The sequence below is a fragment of the Anolis sagrei genome, chromosome 8, assembly GCF_037176765.1.
Source record: "Anolis sagrei isolate rAnoSag1 chromosome 8, rAnoSag1.mat, whole genome shotgun sequence".
NCBI classification, from domain to species: domain Eukaryota; kingdom Metazoa; phylum Chordata; class Lepidosauria; order Squamata; family Dactyloidae; genus Anolis; species Anolis sagrei.
Window position 1 is genome coordinate 9,592,287 of NC_090028.1, and position 21,093 is coordinate 9,613,379.

General features: G+C 38.5%; 1 protein-coding gene across 3 annotated transcripts in view; it reads right to left on the reverse strand.

Annotated features, from left to right (window-relative positions):
• NFATC3 (nuclear factor of activated T cells 3) overlaps nucleotides 1–21,093 on the reverse strand; it is an 86,086-nt gene that overhangs the window by 51,260 nt on the left and 13,733 nt on the right. For 2 of the 3 annotated variants that reach the window (XM_060788498.2, XM_060788497.2), the window contains exons 2-3: nucleotides 18,950–20,072; nucleotides 1,970–2,132 (exon numbers count right to left, since the gene is read on the reverse strand). In XM_060788498.2, the coding sequence (XP_060644481.2) occupies nucleotides 1,970–2,132; nucleotides 18,950–20,072 (1,286 nt within the window). The remainder of the gene's footprint in view (nucleotides 1–1,969; nucleotides 2,133–18,949; nucleotides 20,073–21,093) is intronic. The other variant, XM_060788499.2, reaches the window with a different exon arrangement.

Here is a 21,093-nt window from a genome sequence, read left to right on the forward strand (position 1 = left end):
ATCATTTCAGTCAGCTCAAACCTCACCCACCTCAGCCTATCCGAGATCCTTGGTTACAGCTGCCTAATCTTAAAGACAGAGGTTTTCAAACGGTGTGTTGGGACACAGTAGTGTGTCGTCTGTAATCCCTAGGTGTGCCACCTAAAAAATGCTCCCTTCCTCAAACAAAGGCAGTGCCATGGAGAGTGAGGAGGAAGGGTCCCCCAAAGGGCATGTAGTCCACCTCCTCTCAGCCAGGAAGGAAGACACAGTCAAAGTCCTCCTAACTGACGGCCATCCTGCCTCCATTTAAAAATCTCCAGAGAAGTTTCATCACTACAGAAGTTGAATGCTAGTGCTGTTCAAGTGTACGTACTGTTATAACATTTATAATCTGTACAATTTATTGATTGACTTGCAATAATGACCACTAAAATGAATCGGTTTCTAATAAAAGAAAACCTGTTGACAATAATGTTTGTGATTAACCCTATGGGACAGGTATAGAGAAAACAACACAGAAATCAACCAAAGGATACAAGAAGTGTGAAGGAAAAAATCCAAACTTCATTTAAACTGTAAAGATTATATGAAACTTTGTGTGTGTGTGTGTATTGTATGAAACTCTTATAAGGGGTTGGTTTAACCTCCAGCTAGTAAAACTGAATTCCCATGTCGCGAAAGGATGCATGTCTACAAAGTGTGACAGCAACACGAAAAGTTTGGAAACTCTGTCTAAATGTCAAGAGAATACAATCAACTCAGTGATTCTGTTACAAGACAATTGGTTTATGAAAATAAGCAAACTTCCCAAAATGGATAAGCTTACTACACTGATAAAGGAAAAATCTCTTACTAACTTTAAGAAAGACTGGGGCCCATTTATTGTGCTCCTCCAGCAAAGATGGAGCCAAATCTCCAACATTGTTTTTTTTGGACTAGAAGAGTGTTACTGTATAAGAAAGGATGTACCAATAGTTTCCTTTTACTAAATAGTTGTAGAAAATTGAGAGAATATAACCACCAGACAGAAAATGTAAAGCCCTTAGAATAGATAACATAGACTATTTGTAGCTATTAGGTTTTTTATGTTTAGAATGTAGCAGTATTCTAGAAAAATACTGCAGCATCGGGATTGTGGCGCAGCTGGCTGAGTGTCAGCTGCATTAAGATCACTCTGACCAAAAGGTCATGAGTTCGAAACCAGCCCGGGTTGGAGTGGGTGTCCAGCCATTGTGTAGCCTGTTGTCGACCTTTGCAACCCGAAAGACAGTTGCATCTGTCAAGTAGGAAAATAAGGTACCACCTTAAAGTGTGGGGAGACTAAATTAACTAATTTATGAGGCCATAAAGAAAAGATTCCGGGGAATGTGGAATGCGGAAGAACTTCATCGGTGTCGCTGGTGGATGATGAAAGCAGCAGCTCCCCTGGCGGCCAGAAAAAAAGTTAAATAGCCTCTGTGTATTGTCTGTATATGTTGTTTGTCAAACTGGCATTGAATGTTTGCCATATATGTGTATACTGTAATCTGCCCTGAGTCCCCTGCGGGGTGAGAAGGGCGGAATATAAAAACTGTAAATAAATAATAATAAATAAATAAAAAGTATTTTTAATCTTCTGTTTTTGTTGAACTTACTTTTTTGTTTTTGTATGTTTGCATGTAGGTTTTGTTTTGTCTAAATAAAATAAATAATTATATAAAAAGAAGACAATACAATCCACATCCCTTGCCTTTAAATTGTTTACTGCCTCCTTTCAGTTATCCTTCACCATTACAAGCTAGAGGAGTGAGAAATCAGGCATTTATTTTAATTAATAAAATAACTTGTAATTATTTAAAGACAGAAAGCAAGGCCTTCTCTTTTTTACCACCTGCAGACAGTCACTTTTTCCCAAGAAAGGGAAATAAAGGTGATGCTGAGGATATGTATCACACTACTTGCACAGTGGTTGTTAGGGAATCAGTGGAGATGTATAACAACGTCTTACCTTCACTACAGGATGCCCACCAGTGGATGCTTTCACGGCTCCTCTACTGCCTTCTGTTTCATAATGTGCTCTATGGTGTGTTTTTGGTTGGACTTCTATTTTCAATTCACACTGTCCGTATTGCGTAGGCAAAGGCCAGTCCAGGGGAGGCAACGAGGATGTGCTAAAAAGAAAAATATATACAGATTTCAGTATCTATTTATTTCATCATTTTATATCCAGTACGTTCAAGAATTTTGTAGGTGGCAAGCAATGCAAATATACTAACACAAATATGAAACATAAAGCCATGAACACATCTCCCTTTTGTATATTTTGATTGCCTAATTTCATCTTCAAGAACTATATTTTATCCTTCTCCAACTACTTCATCACACTAGAGAATGAAACCACTTTAATCTGATTTCTGCCTCCTGCAGAATTCTGGATTTTGTAGTTTAGTGAGGTTGTTAAATGCTCCTCCCTGAACTACAAACCCCAGAATTCTTCAGGAGGCAGAAACCGAATTTAAAGTGGATTCATTTTCTAGTGTGATGAGGTCCCGAGTGAACGTAACCACCAATGAGCATGAAATTTCTATAAAAATACAAAACTGTTAATGTTGAAAGAAATATATTGCATGTTGGCCATGCAACAAAATACAAAACCCAGAAGTAGTAATATTTTATTGGGTCTACTCCAAAGAATTATGCAAGCGTCTGAAGTTTCTTTGCCTTCATCATCAAGAAGGCATGATTTTAAACTTCTGATAAAGAAGCTAGTGAAGCTTCAAACATTTGTATAATCCATTTTATGTTTTGGAGTTGGCCCAATAACAGTATCATGGATTTGGGGGGGGGGGGGGTTCAGAATGACGAAAGAGAATCAGAATAAACTAATAATCTAGTTGTTGTTTTTGTTTGGGAGGAAGGGGTAACTATTACATCAGAATTGCCACTTGTTACATTTTAATCAGTATGTGCAGACATGGGCACTAGCATCCATTGCAAAATATAACTTGCAAAATCAATCATTTCCCAAACACCATGTGTCTTTTATCCACGGGGAACACTTCCTCTGATATGAATCACTTTGCCCAATGACAACTCTGCTGCAGAATGAGCTCACGTCTTGGGTAGATCATAATAGTAGGGACTAGAGATTTTCCCACACGCCTACGGAATACGTCACCCAAGCACTATCCTTCCAAGTGAGTCAGACAACAACATGCAAATGGCAGACATGTTAGTTGTAGATGATGGAAACTGCCATCCAATACATATGGAGGGAATGAAGTTGGGGGAAGCTTTTTTAGAGGAATGTAATAGGTATTGATCCATGTAATGTCATTAAAACTATTAAAGCACTACTGTGCTTTAAAACTATTTTTTTGGATCATTCATGTTAGCAGCCTCCCAGAGGTTTTTATTATGGGAAAGGTGTAAATCTTACAAATGAAAAAGATAAGCTAACAAAACAGAATTTAGATATATTGTCGAAGGCTTTCATGGCTGGAATCACTAGGTTCTTGTAGGTTTTTTCGGGCTATAGGGCCATGTTCTAGAGGCATTTCTCCTGCATCTACGGCAAGCATCCTCAGAGGTAGTGAGGTCTGTTGGAAATAGGAAAATGGGTTTATATATCTGTGGAATGACTGGGGTGGGGCAAAGAGCTCTCTGCTGAAGCTAGGTGTGAATGTTTCAGCTGACCACCTTCATTAGCATTTGAAGGCCTGGCTGAGCCTCGGAAAATGTTCTGTTGAGAGGTGTTAAGATGTGCCTGGTTGTTTCCTCTCTGCTGTTTTGCTGTAGTAATTTTAGAGTTTTTTAATACTGGTAGCCAGATTTTGTTCATTTTCATGGTCTCCTCCTTTCTGTTGAAATTGTCCACATGCTTGTGGATTTCAATGGCTTCTCTGTGTAGTCTGACATGGTGGTTGTTGGAGTGGTCCAGCATTTCTGTGTTCTCAAATAATATGCTGTGTCCAGGCTGGTTCATCAGGCGCTCTGCTATGGCTGACTTCTCTGGTTGAAGTAGTCTGCAGTGCCTTTCATGTTCCTTGATTCGTGTTTGGGCGCTGCGTTTGGTGGTCCCTATGTAGACTTGTCCACAGCTGCATGGTATACGGTAGACACCTAGCTTCAGCAGAGAGCTCTTTGCCCCACCCCAGTCATTCCACAGATATATATACCCATTTTCCTATTTCCAACAGACCTCACTACCTCTGAGGATGCTTGCCATAGATGCAGGTGAAACGTCAGAAGAAATGCTTCTAGAACATGGCCCTATAGCCCTATAGCCCGAAAAAACCTACAAGAACCTAGAATTTAGTTCTTGTCAAAACAAGAAGGAAGTCTAGCAAAAGCAGTCTAACCGCATTGACTCGCCTGTTTGGGCTGAAAAATGCGGTATAGAAATAAAGCAAATAAATAAATAAATAAATAAACATCACAGACACAATTGAAAAATGAAAAATTGAAAATTGAAAAATGGTTGAAATACAAAACAGCAGTCATGCACAGCAAAGTCTATACCCAGATTCATAATTTTGATTACTTAATTTGAGTTGCAAATCAATCTAAAACTGATTATTTACAGAGTTATCAGGCTACAATATACCAGAGATATACTGGAGCTGTTTGTCTGTAGTAAACAGCTGCAATATTCCAAAATACTTATTATTATCATGACACTGTAGGATTTATGTAGTCATGGAAAGACAGCAGCTTTTAATACAATGAATACCTAAGTCCACCTTGAGAATTTAAGCATAGTTGCAATCAATAAGCTACCGAACCTGCAAGAGACTGGCTATTTCCCATGTGACCTCAGGACAGGGCTCTTTTGTGGATATCTGGATTACTAAAGCTCACTTTCCAAGAATTAAGTGCTGTCCTCCTAATTTAACACAATCACTGCTGAGCTTTTCCAGATTAAGCAGAGCCAGGTTTTTAGAACCACTACGTGATCTCCTAGTAAATCAAAGGACTAAGTCATCTGCCAGTCTCCCCTTTTCCATCCTTCAGAAGATTAAAAGCTAAGGAGGAATGCATGAACTTCTGAGAAAATTACAGCAAATTTGTTTATCAGGACAGGAAATTAAATATATAAAAAGAATAATGTTAAATGCGGATTTCTGATCAACCTTGATAGAAATCCTGGCAGGTCTTACTAGAAAGAAACGCATTATCCATTCACTACTGCTCTGTCATTGTAAAGGTAAAGATAAAGGTTTCCCCTGACATTATGTCTAGTTGTGCCCGACACTGGGGGGTGGTGCTCATCTCAATTTCTAAGTCAAAGAGATGGCATTGTCCATAGGCATTGCCTCCAAGGTGATGTGGCAAGCATGACTGCATAGAATGCTGTTACCTTCCCGCAGAAACAGTACCTATTGATCAACTCACATTTGCATATTTTCAAACTGTTAGGTTGGCAGAAGCTGGGGCTAACAACAGGAACTCACCCCACTCCCCAGATTCGAACCGCTGACCTTTCAGTCAGCATGTTCAGCAGCTCAGCAGTTTAACCCACCACACCACCAGGGGGCCAAGGGTTATCCAGGACATCTTAATGCCATCATCAGAGCATCCAAAGTTCCACGCACCACTCTGCTGGCAGACAAATCTGTGCCCAGAGACAACAGATTGATCTGACCCTTGACATTAACTAATTTCAATCAAAACTGTAAAAAAAATATTGGCAATTCATAAGGGACATACCAGGTTGTGAAAAACCTCCTATGATAGCACACAAAAGAACACAAAACTTGAGAAGCATGTTGGTACACTCAGATATCAACCATGAATCTCAAATGATGAGGACTAGACCCAATTTACAAGGAAATTTTCCTCGTTATCATTGCACCATATGTCTGCAATTTATTCAAACGAAGATTTTTCAAAATACTCAAACTAATAGTATTTACCAACTGCATCATTTTACTACATGCACCACTAAAGATGTCATTTATGTCATTTTATGTCCCTGTTCCCTGATGTATGTTGGGCAGACCAGCAGACAAATTAAACTCCGTGTAATCGAACACAAGAGTAAAATTAGAAATCAGGCTGTTGATTCAAGCCTATATAAACATTTCAATGTCATGAAACATAATTCAGTATCATTCAAAGTCCTAGTTTTAGAGGTGGTTACATCCTCCTCAAATATGGATTTATCTACTAGACTACAACAACGTGAAGCCTTCTGGATTTTTACTCTTAAAACTGTGCATCCTAAGGGTCTAAATGATTCCATTTCATTTCAATGTTTTATGTGAGCCGGTACATGCCCCTTTAAACAGGTTTTTCTTATGAGTAACTTACTATTGATGACTTGGATACACCCACACCGATAGTTATCACTGGCTCCTTTAAATTTCTCTTCATACACTTTAAGTTTCTCTCTATATACTGGAGTTTCCACCTGCTTCTCCTGGGCTTGCCATAGAATCATACTAATAGCAGAGCACCTTTGTAGGAGAACCTACGTGAGTATTTTTGGTTCCTGTTCTATATGCTTTCACTACATTTGGTAATTGTTTTCCTAAACTATGTTCAGCCACTCAAATGTGTTCCCTTAAGGTCCACATCATTGTTGACAATCATATATTGACTTTACTTGAAGAATTCTCCACTTTGCAAAACTTACCATTTGTGGATTTCTACACCTGTATCAACTACCACCTGAAGAAGACTCCACGTAGTCGAAACTGGTTGTGGTTTATAAATTATGGATTCTAAAAAAGGACTGATATATTGTGTTTTGCTGTTGACAAACTTTGGTCTAAAATAAGGACTTACAAACTTGTACATTCAGCTGGAGGAATCAGACTTGTACCCACATCAAGAAGCTCTGGATTAAGAGACTTGCAAAAAAGACTTGCAAACTTTGATTTGTTATTGTCAAACATTTGGTTTTCAAAAAGAACCTACAAACCTGTGCATTTGGCTGTAAGGATTAGCTGTTTATCCCATATAAGGAAATCTTTTGGTTTAGAGAACTGCATGTAGTATACATTGTAGTAGATGCCAGGATATTTAATGTTTTAGTATTATAAGCATAGATATGAGATACATTATTGTGAGTATATAACTGCATTACTTTTTGGTCTATAATGTATCTATATGCAAATACGGGTATTCCAAAAATTTTGGAGGAATGATACTCAAACCTTTCCATGTTTTATTACTACATATATTACTATACTACTATTATCAAACAATTTTTATTAAAAGAAAGAATGTAATCCGCTTTATCATAAGAGAAATGAAGGTTCGCAATACAATAATGTTCTCCACGTTTTAGTATTTATATTCATCACCTCCTACATTAAGAGTAATATGTTGTGATGAATAAACAGGAAAATGGATATACTTCATTGATCACATCAATAATGTAAAAAATATGCAACCATCCATAGATACCTGTGTGAGTCTTCTGAATGTTCTACTCATAGGCTATCCAATCAAAAATCAAGGGTAACTATTTTGGAATAAAAGGCAATGCAGACACAGCATATGAATGCAGAACTGTACAACTTTGCCAGACATACTTCAGTTATTAGTACTGAAAAAAGCTCCTTGCCTGGCCACAGAACAATTGCTAGGAAGGAACAGCTGTGGCAGAACTGTCTGAAGGAGTACAAGGGGAAAAAAACAGAGCACTTCAAGACTACCACAGCAAATGCGCACTGCTCCAACCACCCAAACGGTGGAATGATCAACCACAAAATTCCTTCCAGTTGAGGGCTCCAGTCTTGAGCAATGGGGCTTCCTGCTCCAAGAGGCCAGGTTGCCAAACATGAAAGAGCTTTATCATGCCTGCTAAACCTGAGCTCATGTCTCAAATTGCCTGTCAGGATAGCAGACCAGCTGCTCCAAATGGTATCAGCTGCCCAAGTTTTCAAATATTGCCTTAGTTATGTAGTTCTCAATCTTTTGGGGAAGGATGAGCCCCTTTTAGAACATGATAAGAACTATGGACTTATTCTCTTCTCAAAGTCTAAAAGGAAAAATTGCAAAGAAACAGCAGGGATATAAAAAACACAGTTATCTCTACATTTAAGAACGCAGGACAATAGTTGGAACAACACCTTTTTAATTAGATCTGAAATGTTTATATAGAAATACAAAGTTTGTGTAATAAATCGACCCCACACCTAAAAAGATTTTGAAATTTGATGATTTAACACCTCTTAAATAGATTAGAAATAAGTACACAGAAATATATAACCACTGTGTAATATTAAAAGGAGAAGAATGGTAGTTATAATGATATATAGCAAATTTTGTTTATACAGTACTTACAGACTATCTTGAATTTTTAGATTCTTTAGGTAATAATTAGAATTAGATAAAGGTCTAGAAGAAACAATCTGAAAAGAATAATCAAGATACATTTTTACAGAAGAAGGCTGGAAAAGAAGACCAATATGAGAAAACACAAGAAGACATTAGAAGATGCGACTTTCAGATTTAAAACTAATTGATAATATCACTCCTCTCTTTGCTATATAATTTTTAAATACTTTTAAAACACCTTAAGTAATGAAAATAAGTGTAATGGGAACAAAGAATTGGATGTAATAACCATAACTATGTACATTGCCTTTCACCTAATTCCACACCCCTCCCTTGCGAAATATTAGATACTGGTCAACACTTAATTTACTAACAATAACTCCATTATCCCCACCTCCCCTCTTTCTTTTTTCCCAACCTTCATACCCTTCCCCCTTGTATGTGAGTGAAAAAATGGAAGTGTCTAATATATATACACACACAAAGAAAAAAGCACAGAATCATATTTTTTCATAAACCCTCAAAGATCATTTGTGGATCACCCAGCATCCAAGGATCACAACTTTTACGTTAGTCAGTCACACTGCAGCCTAATAATAATAATAATAATAATAATAATAATAATAATTTATTTATACCCTGCCACCATCTCCCCAAGGGGACTCGGGGCGGCTTACATGAGGCCAAGCCCAACAACACATCAGTAAAAACAAAACAGCAAGCAAATAAAACAGTACAATTAATATTTATTTATTTATTTATTTATTACTTGCACTTATTGACCGCCACTCTCAGCCCTAGGGCGACTCGTGGCGGTGAACAACAACATAGAAAAGACAGTGTACAATAAATCACGACAATACATACAAACTACCACTACATAACATATACTTATGCTAAAAATCCGCTTCGTCAAATCCTGGGGTCATAGTCAATTTCATAGTCATAGTCCATTCCAGTATCGTTCCAATGATAAACACTCAGTTGAAGGCCTGCTCGAAGAGCCAAGTTTTCAGGCTCCTACGAAAGGCCATCAAGGAGGGCGCCTGTCTAACTTCAACAGGGAGGGTGTTCCACAGCCGGGGGGCCACCACCGAGAAGGCCCGCTCTCTCGTCCCCGCCAGACGTGCCTGTGAGGCGGGCGGGACCGAGAGAAGGGTCTCCCCGGATGATCTCAAGGTCCTCGTGGGCTCGTAGGCCGAGATGCGGTCTGCAAGGTATTTTGGGCCGGAACCGTTTAGGGCTTTGTAGGATAACACCAGCACCTTAAATTGGGCCCGGTAGCAAATCGGCAGCCAGTGGAGCTGGGACAGCAGGGGCGTTGTATGCTCTCTGCGCCCTGCTCCTGTTAACAACATGGCTGCCGCGCGTTGGACTAGCTGAAGCTTCCGGGCCGTCTTCAAGGGCAGCCCCACATAGAGAGCGTTGCAGTAGTCGAGGCGGGAAGTGACCAAAGCGTGTACCACCGTGGCCAAGTCAGACTTCCCAAGAATATAATATAACTTACATATAAACAATAACACACAGAGTTTAAAAACTTGTGGCCGGGCCAGATGTAATAAATTAAAATTTTTAAAATAAACACTGGTATAAACAGAGATAGGATGTATCTAAGCAGGAGGGTTTTAATTCTGAAGAGCCCAATAATTAACATATAAACATCTATATATATATCATTAACCATCCCCTGCCACGCGTTGCTGTAGCCCAGTCTGGTGATCTGGAAAATAAAGTAATGGTTTCTAATATATGTAATTCCTTTATGCTTGTTGGTAAACAGTATTGTTGTTTCTATGTTAGTGTTGATGTGGAGATTGTCTGTTTTGCCTACACTGGAACATGCAACATATAATTGTCCTTCTTTAGGTGTCCCTTTCAAATCTATGATACTATATCTGTGTGTGTGTGAATTATATATATCTATCTATATCTATGGCTGGATGGCTCTTTGTCAGGAGGGCTTTGATTATGTTTTCTTGCCCTGGTGAAGGGAGTTGGACTGGATGGCATTAAGTATGAGGGCTGTGTGTGGGAAGTTTGCCTCAATTCGGTCGTTGGTGGGGTTCAGCATGCTCTTTGGTTGTAGGTGTACTATAAATCTCAGAAACTACAACTCTCAAATGTCAGGGTCTATTTCCCCCAAACTCCACCAGTATTCACATTAGGGCAAATTGAGGATTTGTGCCAAGTTTGGTCCAGATTCATCATTGTTTGAGTACAAAGTGCTCTCTGGATGTAGGTGAACTACAACTCCCAAACTCAAGGTCCATGACCACTAAACCCTTCCAGTATTTTCTGTTGGTCATGCGAGTTCTGTGTCCCAAGATTGGTTCAATTCCATCATTGGTGGAGTTCAGAATGCTCTTTGATTGTAGATGTACTATAAATCTCAGGAACTACAACTCCCAAATGACAAAATCAATTTTTTGAGTGAAGGACATACATTGGGTTGTTAGGTGTATGCTGTCCAAATTTGGTGTCAATTCGTCCAATGGTTTTTGAGTTCTATTAATCCCACAAACGAACATTACATTTTTATTTATATAGATGTGTTTTGCAGGGTTGTGCGCTATTTAAATTTCAGTGCCATGTACGTTTATTAAGTCTGCAGATAACCTTCTCCAACAAGGAACCATTCAGATGTTTTGAACTCCATAAACCCCAGCCCGAATAGTCAAGGCTGGCCTGATTATCTGTAAAGCATCAGGCTGAGAAAATTAATAGGACTGTAAAAAGACTATAAAAAGAGTATTTCTCCGATACTAGCTTTAGTTTCATACATGCCTAGGAAAACACAAGATAACAATGGTTTCGGAATCAGATAGCAATGCCTAATGGCACTCAAATTTATTTAAATGTTGAGTCTAATAATGTTTGCCACTGCTAAAGCAAAGAAAATCAGAATGCAGGCAAACACATACTGTATCTAAGTGTTTTAACTCCTAAGATTTAATCTGCAGTTTAAAAGATACACTAAACAGTATGTAAACTTTGAAATATTTGTTTTTCTAACACATAATGACTTCAAAAGTATTGGCTTAATTTATGTAGATACTTATCTCAGGTCAACAAATATATTTCTTCAACATAACCTGACTAATTTTATATCCCTTATTATTGAACACAGCACCATCAAAGTATTCCAGATATGAAATTATTTCAAAACATGAACACTAACAGCTCTGAATGTTAACCCAACAAAGATTAAAGTATTGTGGGCCTGCTAATTCAAAATTAGGGTTAATCTTGAGAACGTGTTCTACTTTTAGGCATCTGGCTAGCAACCAATACCCAACCCCTTGCACTAAACTGATAAAAAGAGAAAAAAAAGTAGTAAGCCTTACTTAAAGAACTCTCCCTTTTCTATCCTGAAGAGCAAGAGGGAAAACATTTAGTTTGACATAATCAAAGGAATCTGCATTTCAGGAAGAAGGCTCTATGAAAGGAGAGCTCTGACATTTCTGATGGAAGAAGAAACCAGGTCTCTCAACCAAAGCAGCAAACTTGTGAACATTGAGATCTGTTTCAACAGGCTCTTGAACAGAACTGTATAGCCTCCAACACGTAAGACTAACTGTAGCAGGATGTTAAACATACCGTACATTCAGATTTACTCAACTCTATCACCTCTTCCCCTACCCAGTGTTTTAAGTAGTCTCAAACCTACAGGTACTATCAAAAAACAAAAATAAACAATCTACATCAGTGTTTCTCACCCTGGGGGTCGGGATCTCTTGTGGGGGTCGCCAAAAACCATCAAAAAATGTAGTATTTTCTGTGGTCATAGGGGTTCTGTGTGGGAAGTTTGGTCCAATTCTATCGTTGGTGTGGTTCAGAATGTTATTTCATTGTGGGTGAACTATAAATCCCAGCAACTACAACTCCCAAATGTTAACGTCTATTTTCCTCAAACTCCTCCAATGTTCACATTTGGGCATATTGAGTATTTGTGCCAAGTTTGGTCGAGATCCATCATTGTTTGAGCCCACAGCGTTCTCTTACGTGAACTACAATTCCAAAAAATTCAAGGTCAATGTCCACCAGATCCTCCCAGTATTTTCTCTTGGTCATGGGAGTTCTGTGTGCCAAGTTTGATTCAATTTCATCATTGGTGGTGTTCAGAATGCTCTTTGATTGTAGATCCCAGCAACTACAGCTCCCAAATGACAAAATCAATCCTACCCCCCAACCCTACCTGTATTCAAATGTGGGCATATTGGGTATTTGGGGTTTGAAAATACATCCTGCATATCAGATATTTACATTACGATTCATAACACTAGCAAAATTACAGTTATGAAGTAGCAATGAAAATAATGTTATGGTTGGGGGTCACCACAACATGAGGAACTGTACACGTTCACTTCGGTCATCTGGTGAGGCCCTGCTCGTGATTCCGCCTGCGTCACAAGCGCGGCTGGTGGGGACACGAGACAGGGCCTTTTCTGTGGTGGCCCCCTGACTCTGGAACACCCTCCCAAAAGATCTTAGACAGGCCCCTACATTGGCAGTCTTTAGAAAGAACTTGAAGACCTGGCTGTTCCGATGTGCCTTTCCAGAATAGGAAATCTCCAATAACAAGTCCTCGAAGCACTTTTAGTAGAACTAAGATTATTGCACACCGCACACTGCACTTGCCCTATAATCCTCGAATACCACCTGCCACATCAGCACTTTTAATCCTGTAGCCATTACTCTGGCCCGGCCCAGTTTTTATTGTGTCTTGATATACTGTTTATTGCATGTCGTCAATATTGCTTTAACTGTTTTTAATTTTGCTTTTGGTGTTATATTGTTTGTGTTGTGTTTTGTGGCCTTGGCCTTTGTAAGCCGCATCGAGTCCTTCGGGAGATGCTAGCGGGGTACAAATAAAGTTAGTAGTAATAATAATAATAATAATAATAATAATAATAATACTAAGGGACATTAGGAAGGTTGAGAAACACTGATCTACAACCTGAACACAAAGTTGCATTGAACATTTGATTTTAAAATCTGATGGAACCCATTCCAGTGCAAAGAACTCTGGGATATATTAAAGGGCACACATCTATCACATTCCCTCATTGCAAGCTTCTGATTACCATTCAAAGCATCACTTTTAATTTTTAATGCCCTCAACAGTTGGAACCCAGGTATAAGGGCTGTCTTCTGTATGACCCTGCTCTCATATTGTTGGTATTCTTAAAACCCTTTCCCCGCCATCCAAGCACAGGTTGTTTTGGGCCACAGCTCTCTAAACTGGAACTCTTCCACACTGATGGCGCTCTGCCTGTCAAGGAATTCATTTAATTTAGGAACATGTTTCCATTACCAGGTCTTTTTAGATCATGTTCATATTTTATTGGAATTATTCACTTTACTTGTTGTTTACTTGATGTATTGTTAATTTTATATATATCCATTGGGGGAAAATGGTATTGAAAATGCTGAAAAGTATTTAAAATAAATTTTGGCATCAATTCAAATTACACAAGCACCCTATTCTGAGCAAGGGTGGGAAATATGAGTATGAGTTCAACATCTGGAGTCACACTTTCCTCTTCCCGAGTATGGAAATTCAACTTTGCTTTTCTTAACTTGAGCAGACTATTATTATTATTATTATTATTATTATTATTATTATTATTATTATTATGTCGTGTCAGGAGCGACTTGAGAAAGTGCAAGTCGTTTCTGGTGTGAGAGAATTGGCTGTCTGCAAGGACATTGCCCAGGGGACGCCCGGATGTTTTGATGTTTTATCATCCTTGTGGGAGGCTTCTCTCATGTCCCCGCATGAGGAGCTGGAGCTGAAAGAGGGAGCTCATCCGCGCTCTCCCGGATTCGAACCTGTGACCTGTCGGTCTTCAGTCCTGCCAGTACAGGGGTTTAACCCACTGCGCCACTAGGGGCTCCTCAATAATAATTATAATAAAATAAAATAAAACCAAGGCATAAGACAACAACACAATAAAATACATAAAACATGAGAATACAGTAAACAATATACAATAGAGTAAGAGTCAATCACAATCCTAGTGACAATAAGCAGGCCATATGTACAGAATAAAATACTAAAAACTCAGGGTGAGATACAAAAGGAGAGGATTATTTGTAAGGGAGAGCACATAAAAACGGGGGCATGGAAACAGGCCTTCATACAAGCATGGGAAAGTGTACTGTAGGAATAAACGTTGAGGAGTAGCAGCAATGTCTAGTTGTGCAGTTACTCTCCGAAGGCGCAGCGGAAGAGCCAGGTTTTGAGGTCCTTCTTAAAGGTATCTAAGGAGGGGGCTTGCCTAACCTCACCGGGCAATGAGTTTCAAAGTCTCTCACCCCACAGGAGACTCAGGGCAGATTACAGGGCAGATTACATATATGGCAAACATTCAATGCCAATTTTTTTTGACATACAAACATATACAGACATACACAGAGGCTATTTAACTTTTCTGGCCGCAGGAAGCTGTCGCTTTCATCGTCCATCTGCAACGCTGATGAAGCACTTCCGCATTCCCCGCATGCTTCCCCGCTGGAATGCTTTGCTGGAGTCTTCTTTATGGCCTCATAAATCAGTTAATTTAGCTTCCCCACACTTTAAGGTGGTACCTTATTTTCCTACTTGACAGATGCAACTGTCTTTCGGGTTGCAAAGGTCGACAACAGGCTACACACAATTGGTTGGAAACCCACTCCAACCCAGGCTGGCTTCGAACTCATGACCTTTTGGTCAGAGTGATCTTAATGCAGCTGACACTCAGCCAGCTGCGCCACAATCCCTTGTTCCCACAAGACAAGTCTATGAAAGCGGCAGAGGTGAAAAGGAGAGCCTCCCCTGAGGATCGAAGAGATTATTACACAAACAAATATTACACAAACAAATAGCAAGTATATCTGGATGTCTTATATCGCAATACCAACATCCCTATTTAATCCTAACATATGTTTCCCTTTTCTATGTCAAAATGACCAATCTCAACAAAATTTTATAGTCTTGGACTGTGAAAACAACAACTAGCATGGTATAAATTCAGTTCCAAAATATATGGAATGGAAACAAAGTATTATAAATTGACTTTAAAAGTGGGAGAGAAAAGAGGGAACTAGTTACTTGAAGAGAATACAAAGTACTTCAGGAACAGATTGATTAGGTTAGAAGATCCTGAACACAGATAAAAAAAGAGGTCTGGGTGTGATATTATGACATGAAATTGTAGTCTGTGTCTGCTAAATATCCGTACAATTTCTATTAAAGATACAAAGTACAATATGTTAACAGTGCCTGCAGTCTTTATTTATTTATTTATGCAGCTTAACCACTGCAGACTGACTCTACCTCTCAGATCAGAAATAGTAGTAGCAATCTATATAAATAAAAATGTAATGTTCGTTTGTGGGATTAGCATAACTCAAAAACTACACCACACCCCACTCTCTATAAATGTAATATTTATTTGTGGGATTAACATAACTCAAAAACCACTGGACGAATAGCTGCCAAATTTGACCACAAGACACCTGTCACATCAGCACTTTTAACTCTTATACTCTGGCCCGGCCCAGTTTTATTGTGTCTTAGTGGATTGTTCATTGCTTGTTGTCTTAGATTGCTTTAATTGTTTTTAATTTGCCTAGGGTTTGTATTGTTGTATTGTGTGTTGAGGCCTTGGCCTTTGTAAGCCGCATCGAGTCCTGCGGGAGATGTTAGCGGGGTACAAATAAAGTTTAATTTTTAAAAAAAGGAGTGACCATCACTCAAAAAATTGATTCTGTCATTTGGGAGTTGTAGTTGCTGGGATTTATAGCTCACCTACAATCAAAGAGCATTCTGAACTCCACCAATGATGGAGTTGAACCAAACGTAGCACTCAGGACTTCCATGACCAACAGAAAATACTAGAAGGGTTTGGTGGCATTGACCTTGAGTTTGGAAGATATAGTACACCTACATCCAGAGAGCACTGTGGACTCAAACAATGATGGATCTGGACCAAACTTGGTACGAATATTCCATATGCCCAACTAGGGACACCGATGGAGTTTGGGGGAAATAGGCCTTGACATTTGGGAGTTGTAGTTACTGGGATTTATAGTTCACCTGCAATCAAAGAGTATTCTGAACCCCACAAATGATAGAATTGGGGCAAACTTCCCACACAGAACCCCTATGACCAATAGAAAATACTTATGGCCATCTGGTCCAACTCCCTTCACCAGGGCAAGAAAACGTAATCAAAATACTGTTTACCCACAAGCAGAAAGAAATTTCATATATTAGAAACCAACACTTTCTCATTACTTTATTTTCCAGATCACCAGACTGGGCCACAGCAATGTGTGGCAGGGGGACGGCTAGTGATCTAATAAAAGGAAGCCAGTCAAACAAACAATGTCAACAGTGATTTGGGGATGGTGGAATAAATACATGAGCGGTCAACCAACAGGAATTAGGATGTAGATTGATAGGTCTAATATGCCTCACCTCTCCCCAAAAAAAACAAACATTTTTTCTGTTTTTCTTTCTTTTCTTTTTTTTTAATCCCAGCCGTTCACTGTGTTCTACAGACCTGTATAATTAAGCAGTCCCACTGGCTGTTTTTCTACTTCTGGTGCTTTTAGCAAAAAATAGTTTCTAGTCAATTCCATGGTTAGCAATTTTTTTTCTTCAAATGGCTTCATGATTTGTCAAAGAACAGACATAAGGAAAATATGGGCTGCATGAAACTCCTGTGTCCCAGTGATACATCCCATGAAGCACCCTTGCAGCCCACCAAACCCACCCAAAGCACTTTTACATTTTCTGCGTTATCTTCAGCTGATTCTGCATTTGAAAACTATCTGTGCAAACTCAGAGATCTAGATCCCGAACCCTCGCCGCAAAGCCTTTTTAAATCCATATATGAGTGGGAAATTGTGAGTGGAAGTAATATGATTTGGTATTATGTGCACAAACATGGTTTTAAAGGGAGGTGGGTAGCACAACAGCAAAAAAACAAAACAAAACAAACGGTCCTTGTCCCCTGCACAGTTCAATTTTTTTCTTTTGTAGCATTCTTGATTATATTCATGATTCATGTTAATATTCCAAGTATTCTGCTCTCTTTTTTTAGTCTAAACATCCACAGAACCTCTACAGGACAGATTAATTTTTAAATTCTCAATCTACTTCTCCCACTGTTATTATAAGTTACAAAATAGGTAGAATGTTAATCATTACATGATCTTAATATATTTTCACGCCAAAATATGACATTTGATTTCAAAAAGGATCAATTTTTAAGAAGCTTCCATATACAGTACTATTTTTGGATGGGAGTGATTGATCCAATAAATCCTAGTGAGAGCTAGCAAACACATTTAATCTGATTTAAGTTCCAACTGCTACTTATTCTATCTCACACCTAGACTTATGTGGGACAAGAGTAATGTAAAAGGTTGAGAAAATTGGCTTCACTGCAACTAATTGGAACTAAACAGGTTCATACCTTGAAAAATGTTTCCTGGCTTTGGGTCAAGTTATTTACTCAAATTCAATCAAATTATAATTTGGGGTACTGATGAAAGGACAGACTTTCAAATTAAGATTGCTTAAGTAACTGGATGTTTTCCAGAACAACCATATCCAGGAATATTGCCCTTATGGCTCCTCCTGACAGATTATTGACCACACATTTCAAATATCAATAAATTAAAAAATATCTGTAACAACCTTCCTACAGAAACTCGTTAGCCTTTAGGATTGCAAACAGCTCCCAAGACAATAAGAAGTTACGTAGCTCCACAAAATGCAAAGAAGTGTCACCATGTTCATTATGGAATCTGTATATCTTGGAATGTTTTTATTGAAATACAATTAGAGCAAAACTATAATAATTCTCTACCATCAGACACAGCATGCAGTTTGCACATCATACTAAAATAGTGTTACATGCAGCAGTTTCAAGATCATTTACACCACCTTCCCTTCCATAACACTCTCTAACAAACAACTATAGGGAAAGTCTAGATTTTCAAATTTTGCATCAGAGGTCCAAAAAGCGATTAACCTTAACTGTGGTTCAAACAATAACCCAGTCCCTTTCCTTACCACAGCTAAGTCCACCCATTCTGACCACTTCTGAACTTGATCCTAACCTATGACTTGTTAAAGTGGGAGATCTCTTCCATTCCACAGAATAAAATGCTGAACAAAACTGGGATGTTGCAATGCTCACTTGTGCACCAAATTATATTTGAATTCAAGTATTATGCCAAACAATATTAGAGAAAACAGCCTCCAATAGTGTTATAGTTTCAGCTATAACACACCCACAAACTTCATTTTCATTCAAGGAATCAGCACTAATGAAATGTTATTAATAATTAATTAAGTCACAGACTATTCACAAATAATCTGCAGAACAGTAAGACGAGTGTGGAATCACTGGCCCTACAAAACCGACCTACAAACTCCATCAGCTTTAGCTAGCATGGCTAATCGTCATGCATGGGAAGTACAATTCAATATCTGGCAAGCCAAAGGTTCTCCAACATTGTTAGATAATTGTTTGAAATTTAGCAGGAACTAGATGCCAGAAAGTGTTAACAATAAAAAGGTTTAAATAGAATGAATATATTTCATCAGAGTATATGAATAATCTCCCGCTCAAGATAAAAGAACATCTACTTAATATCGCAAAATAAAGAAAACCTATTGCATTATCATAAAATTACTTACCGAAAAATAGGAGTATGGCCAGGCTTTGGTTTATTCCAGGTAAAGTGTGAAGGAACAGAAAGAAATTGGTCACCAGGCAGGTCTTTTTTTAATGTATGCTGGGATCCTGAGCTATCATCTATGGCAGTTTCAAGGGATGGTGATAAACTGCCCTGTTCTTCAGAACAAAGGTCTATTTTCCCTGATAAAATGGCAGTCTGGTCATCAGAGGTCTTTCTTGTTTTAAGTGGGATGTCAGTCTCTGCACAACACTGGAAAGGTGAGAGGCCAGGAGTCAAACCATGGAGAGAAGAATTTAGCCATGTGTCTTCTGTTATACTTCCCCTAGGGGAGTGTCCTGGTGATGGGGTTGGAGAATGGTGAGGAGAAAGGGAGCCAATGTAACAGATCTCAGCACTAGAATGTCGCCGTTTCCCACATGGTGAGGTAGGCCTTGAGGATGGTCTTGAAGTTGGCCTGGGGCTAAGCCAATTTTCATCTGTGATACTAGTCCTAGGAGAATGACACGGGGATTGCCTAGGTGATAAGACCTGCCCATATCCATAAGATGGTTGCCAAGATTCATCCACTGGACAGCCCCTTGGAGAACCTCCAGGAGACGCCAATGGTGAGCCAAGGGTAAATCGAGCAGCAGCTTCGTTCAGTTCTGAATCCACATCATCATAAATATGAGAGATTGATTCGCAAGAGGAGGCATCTGAGAACCAGCTCCGAGAAGAAATGCTGCTAGCAGGACTTGGGCTAAGGGAGGATTCCCGGTAAGATGGCTCAAGAGGAAGATACAAGTGGTCCCTTGAAGGCCTTTCCATATATTCATTTTGAGGGCCATTTGTGTGCATCTCATTTTCACTGACTTCTATTCCTTGATGACAATTAGGAGAAATAGAAGTAATTTGAATACTAGGACATTCAAAAGGCTTAGGACCACCTAGTGGACTGTATTTGGATTCTGAAACTTCACAGCTTCCTTCGTAGCTTTTATGACCTTGCAGTCTATTAGGAGAAGACAAGGGAGATGGGTGTGACTGAAATCCATGACAAGGGATACAAATAGGATGGTTTACAGACGATGAGTGGTCTACATTGAAGATGCACACAGATGCACAATTGTCAGGTTCAAAATCTGAGGAAAAAACCAAGATATAGTTTAAAATTTGGTTACTATTAAATCAAGGTAATTTATTGAAACATTTTCTCTTACATAATTCTAATTTTTATGTTAGATGTTACTATCATATCTGAAACCTAAACCATTTATTTGTTAGCCTGTTTTAAAAATATTTATAATTTAGCTTCTAGAAAGTGTATGGGTATCATAAAAACATTTCATAATATTCAAATAATCGAGATATAGAGGCAGCAAGAAGTAGACAGCAGATATAGATCTGCATATAAAATTCAAGTAGCAAGTCTCATAAAATACAAAGTCATCTAAAATGTTAGCATTGCCTACAGATCACATTCAATAGTTTTATTCTTGACTTATCAACAGGTCATATCAGAATACATAGTTTTAGCCCCCCAAAACAAGCTCTCAACTTATAAATGAGGTCAATGTATATGTATAGTATATATATTTGCCAACTCAAAATGGCATTCCTTGCACTTTGAGAAATACACTCCATGAAAGCTTATTTAATAATTTCTGTTTTAATCTTTCGGGTGTCACAGTGCAGAATTTTTATAAACTCAATCTTAGGCGTACCACACCAGCGTGTGCTTGATACAAGTTGTCTCTGTTTTTGTTTATATATATACACACACACACACACACACATATATATATAAAACCAATGCATGAAACACAAAGAACTTAAACAGTAACAATCTCAGGGGGGAAATCCTTTTCTCTATTTATTTGAGGCATTACAAGCAATTGAGAGGAAATTGAGAAGAGTGGGGTATAAATACTGTAAATAAATAAATAAACACTATAAACAATTAAATTTTGAAAGGCTCTGATAGAGTGCTTGACTGTTCATAGTCATGTTTTGTTTTCTACACTTATTTATGATATAAAATATTTTAGACAGTAACGCAAGACAAGTAGCTGAAATCTTCCAATCTTGTTCAAAACTTCAGTCGTATCTCTCTCCCTCTCTACATTTAAGCCTACTGGACTATAAAAACAGTTCTTCAAAGAG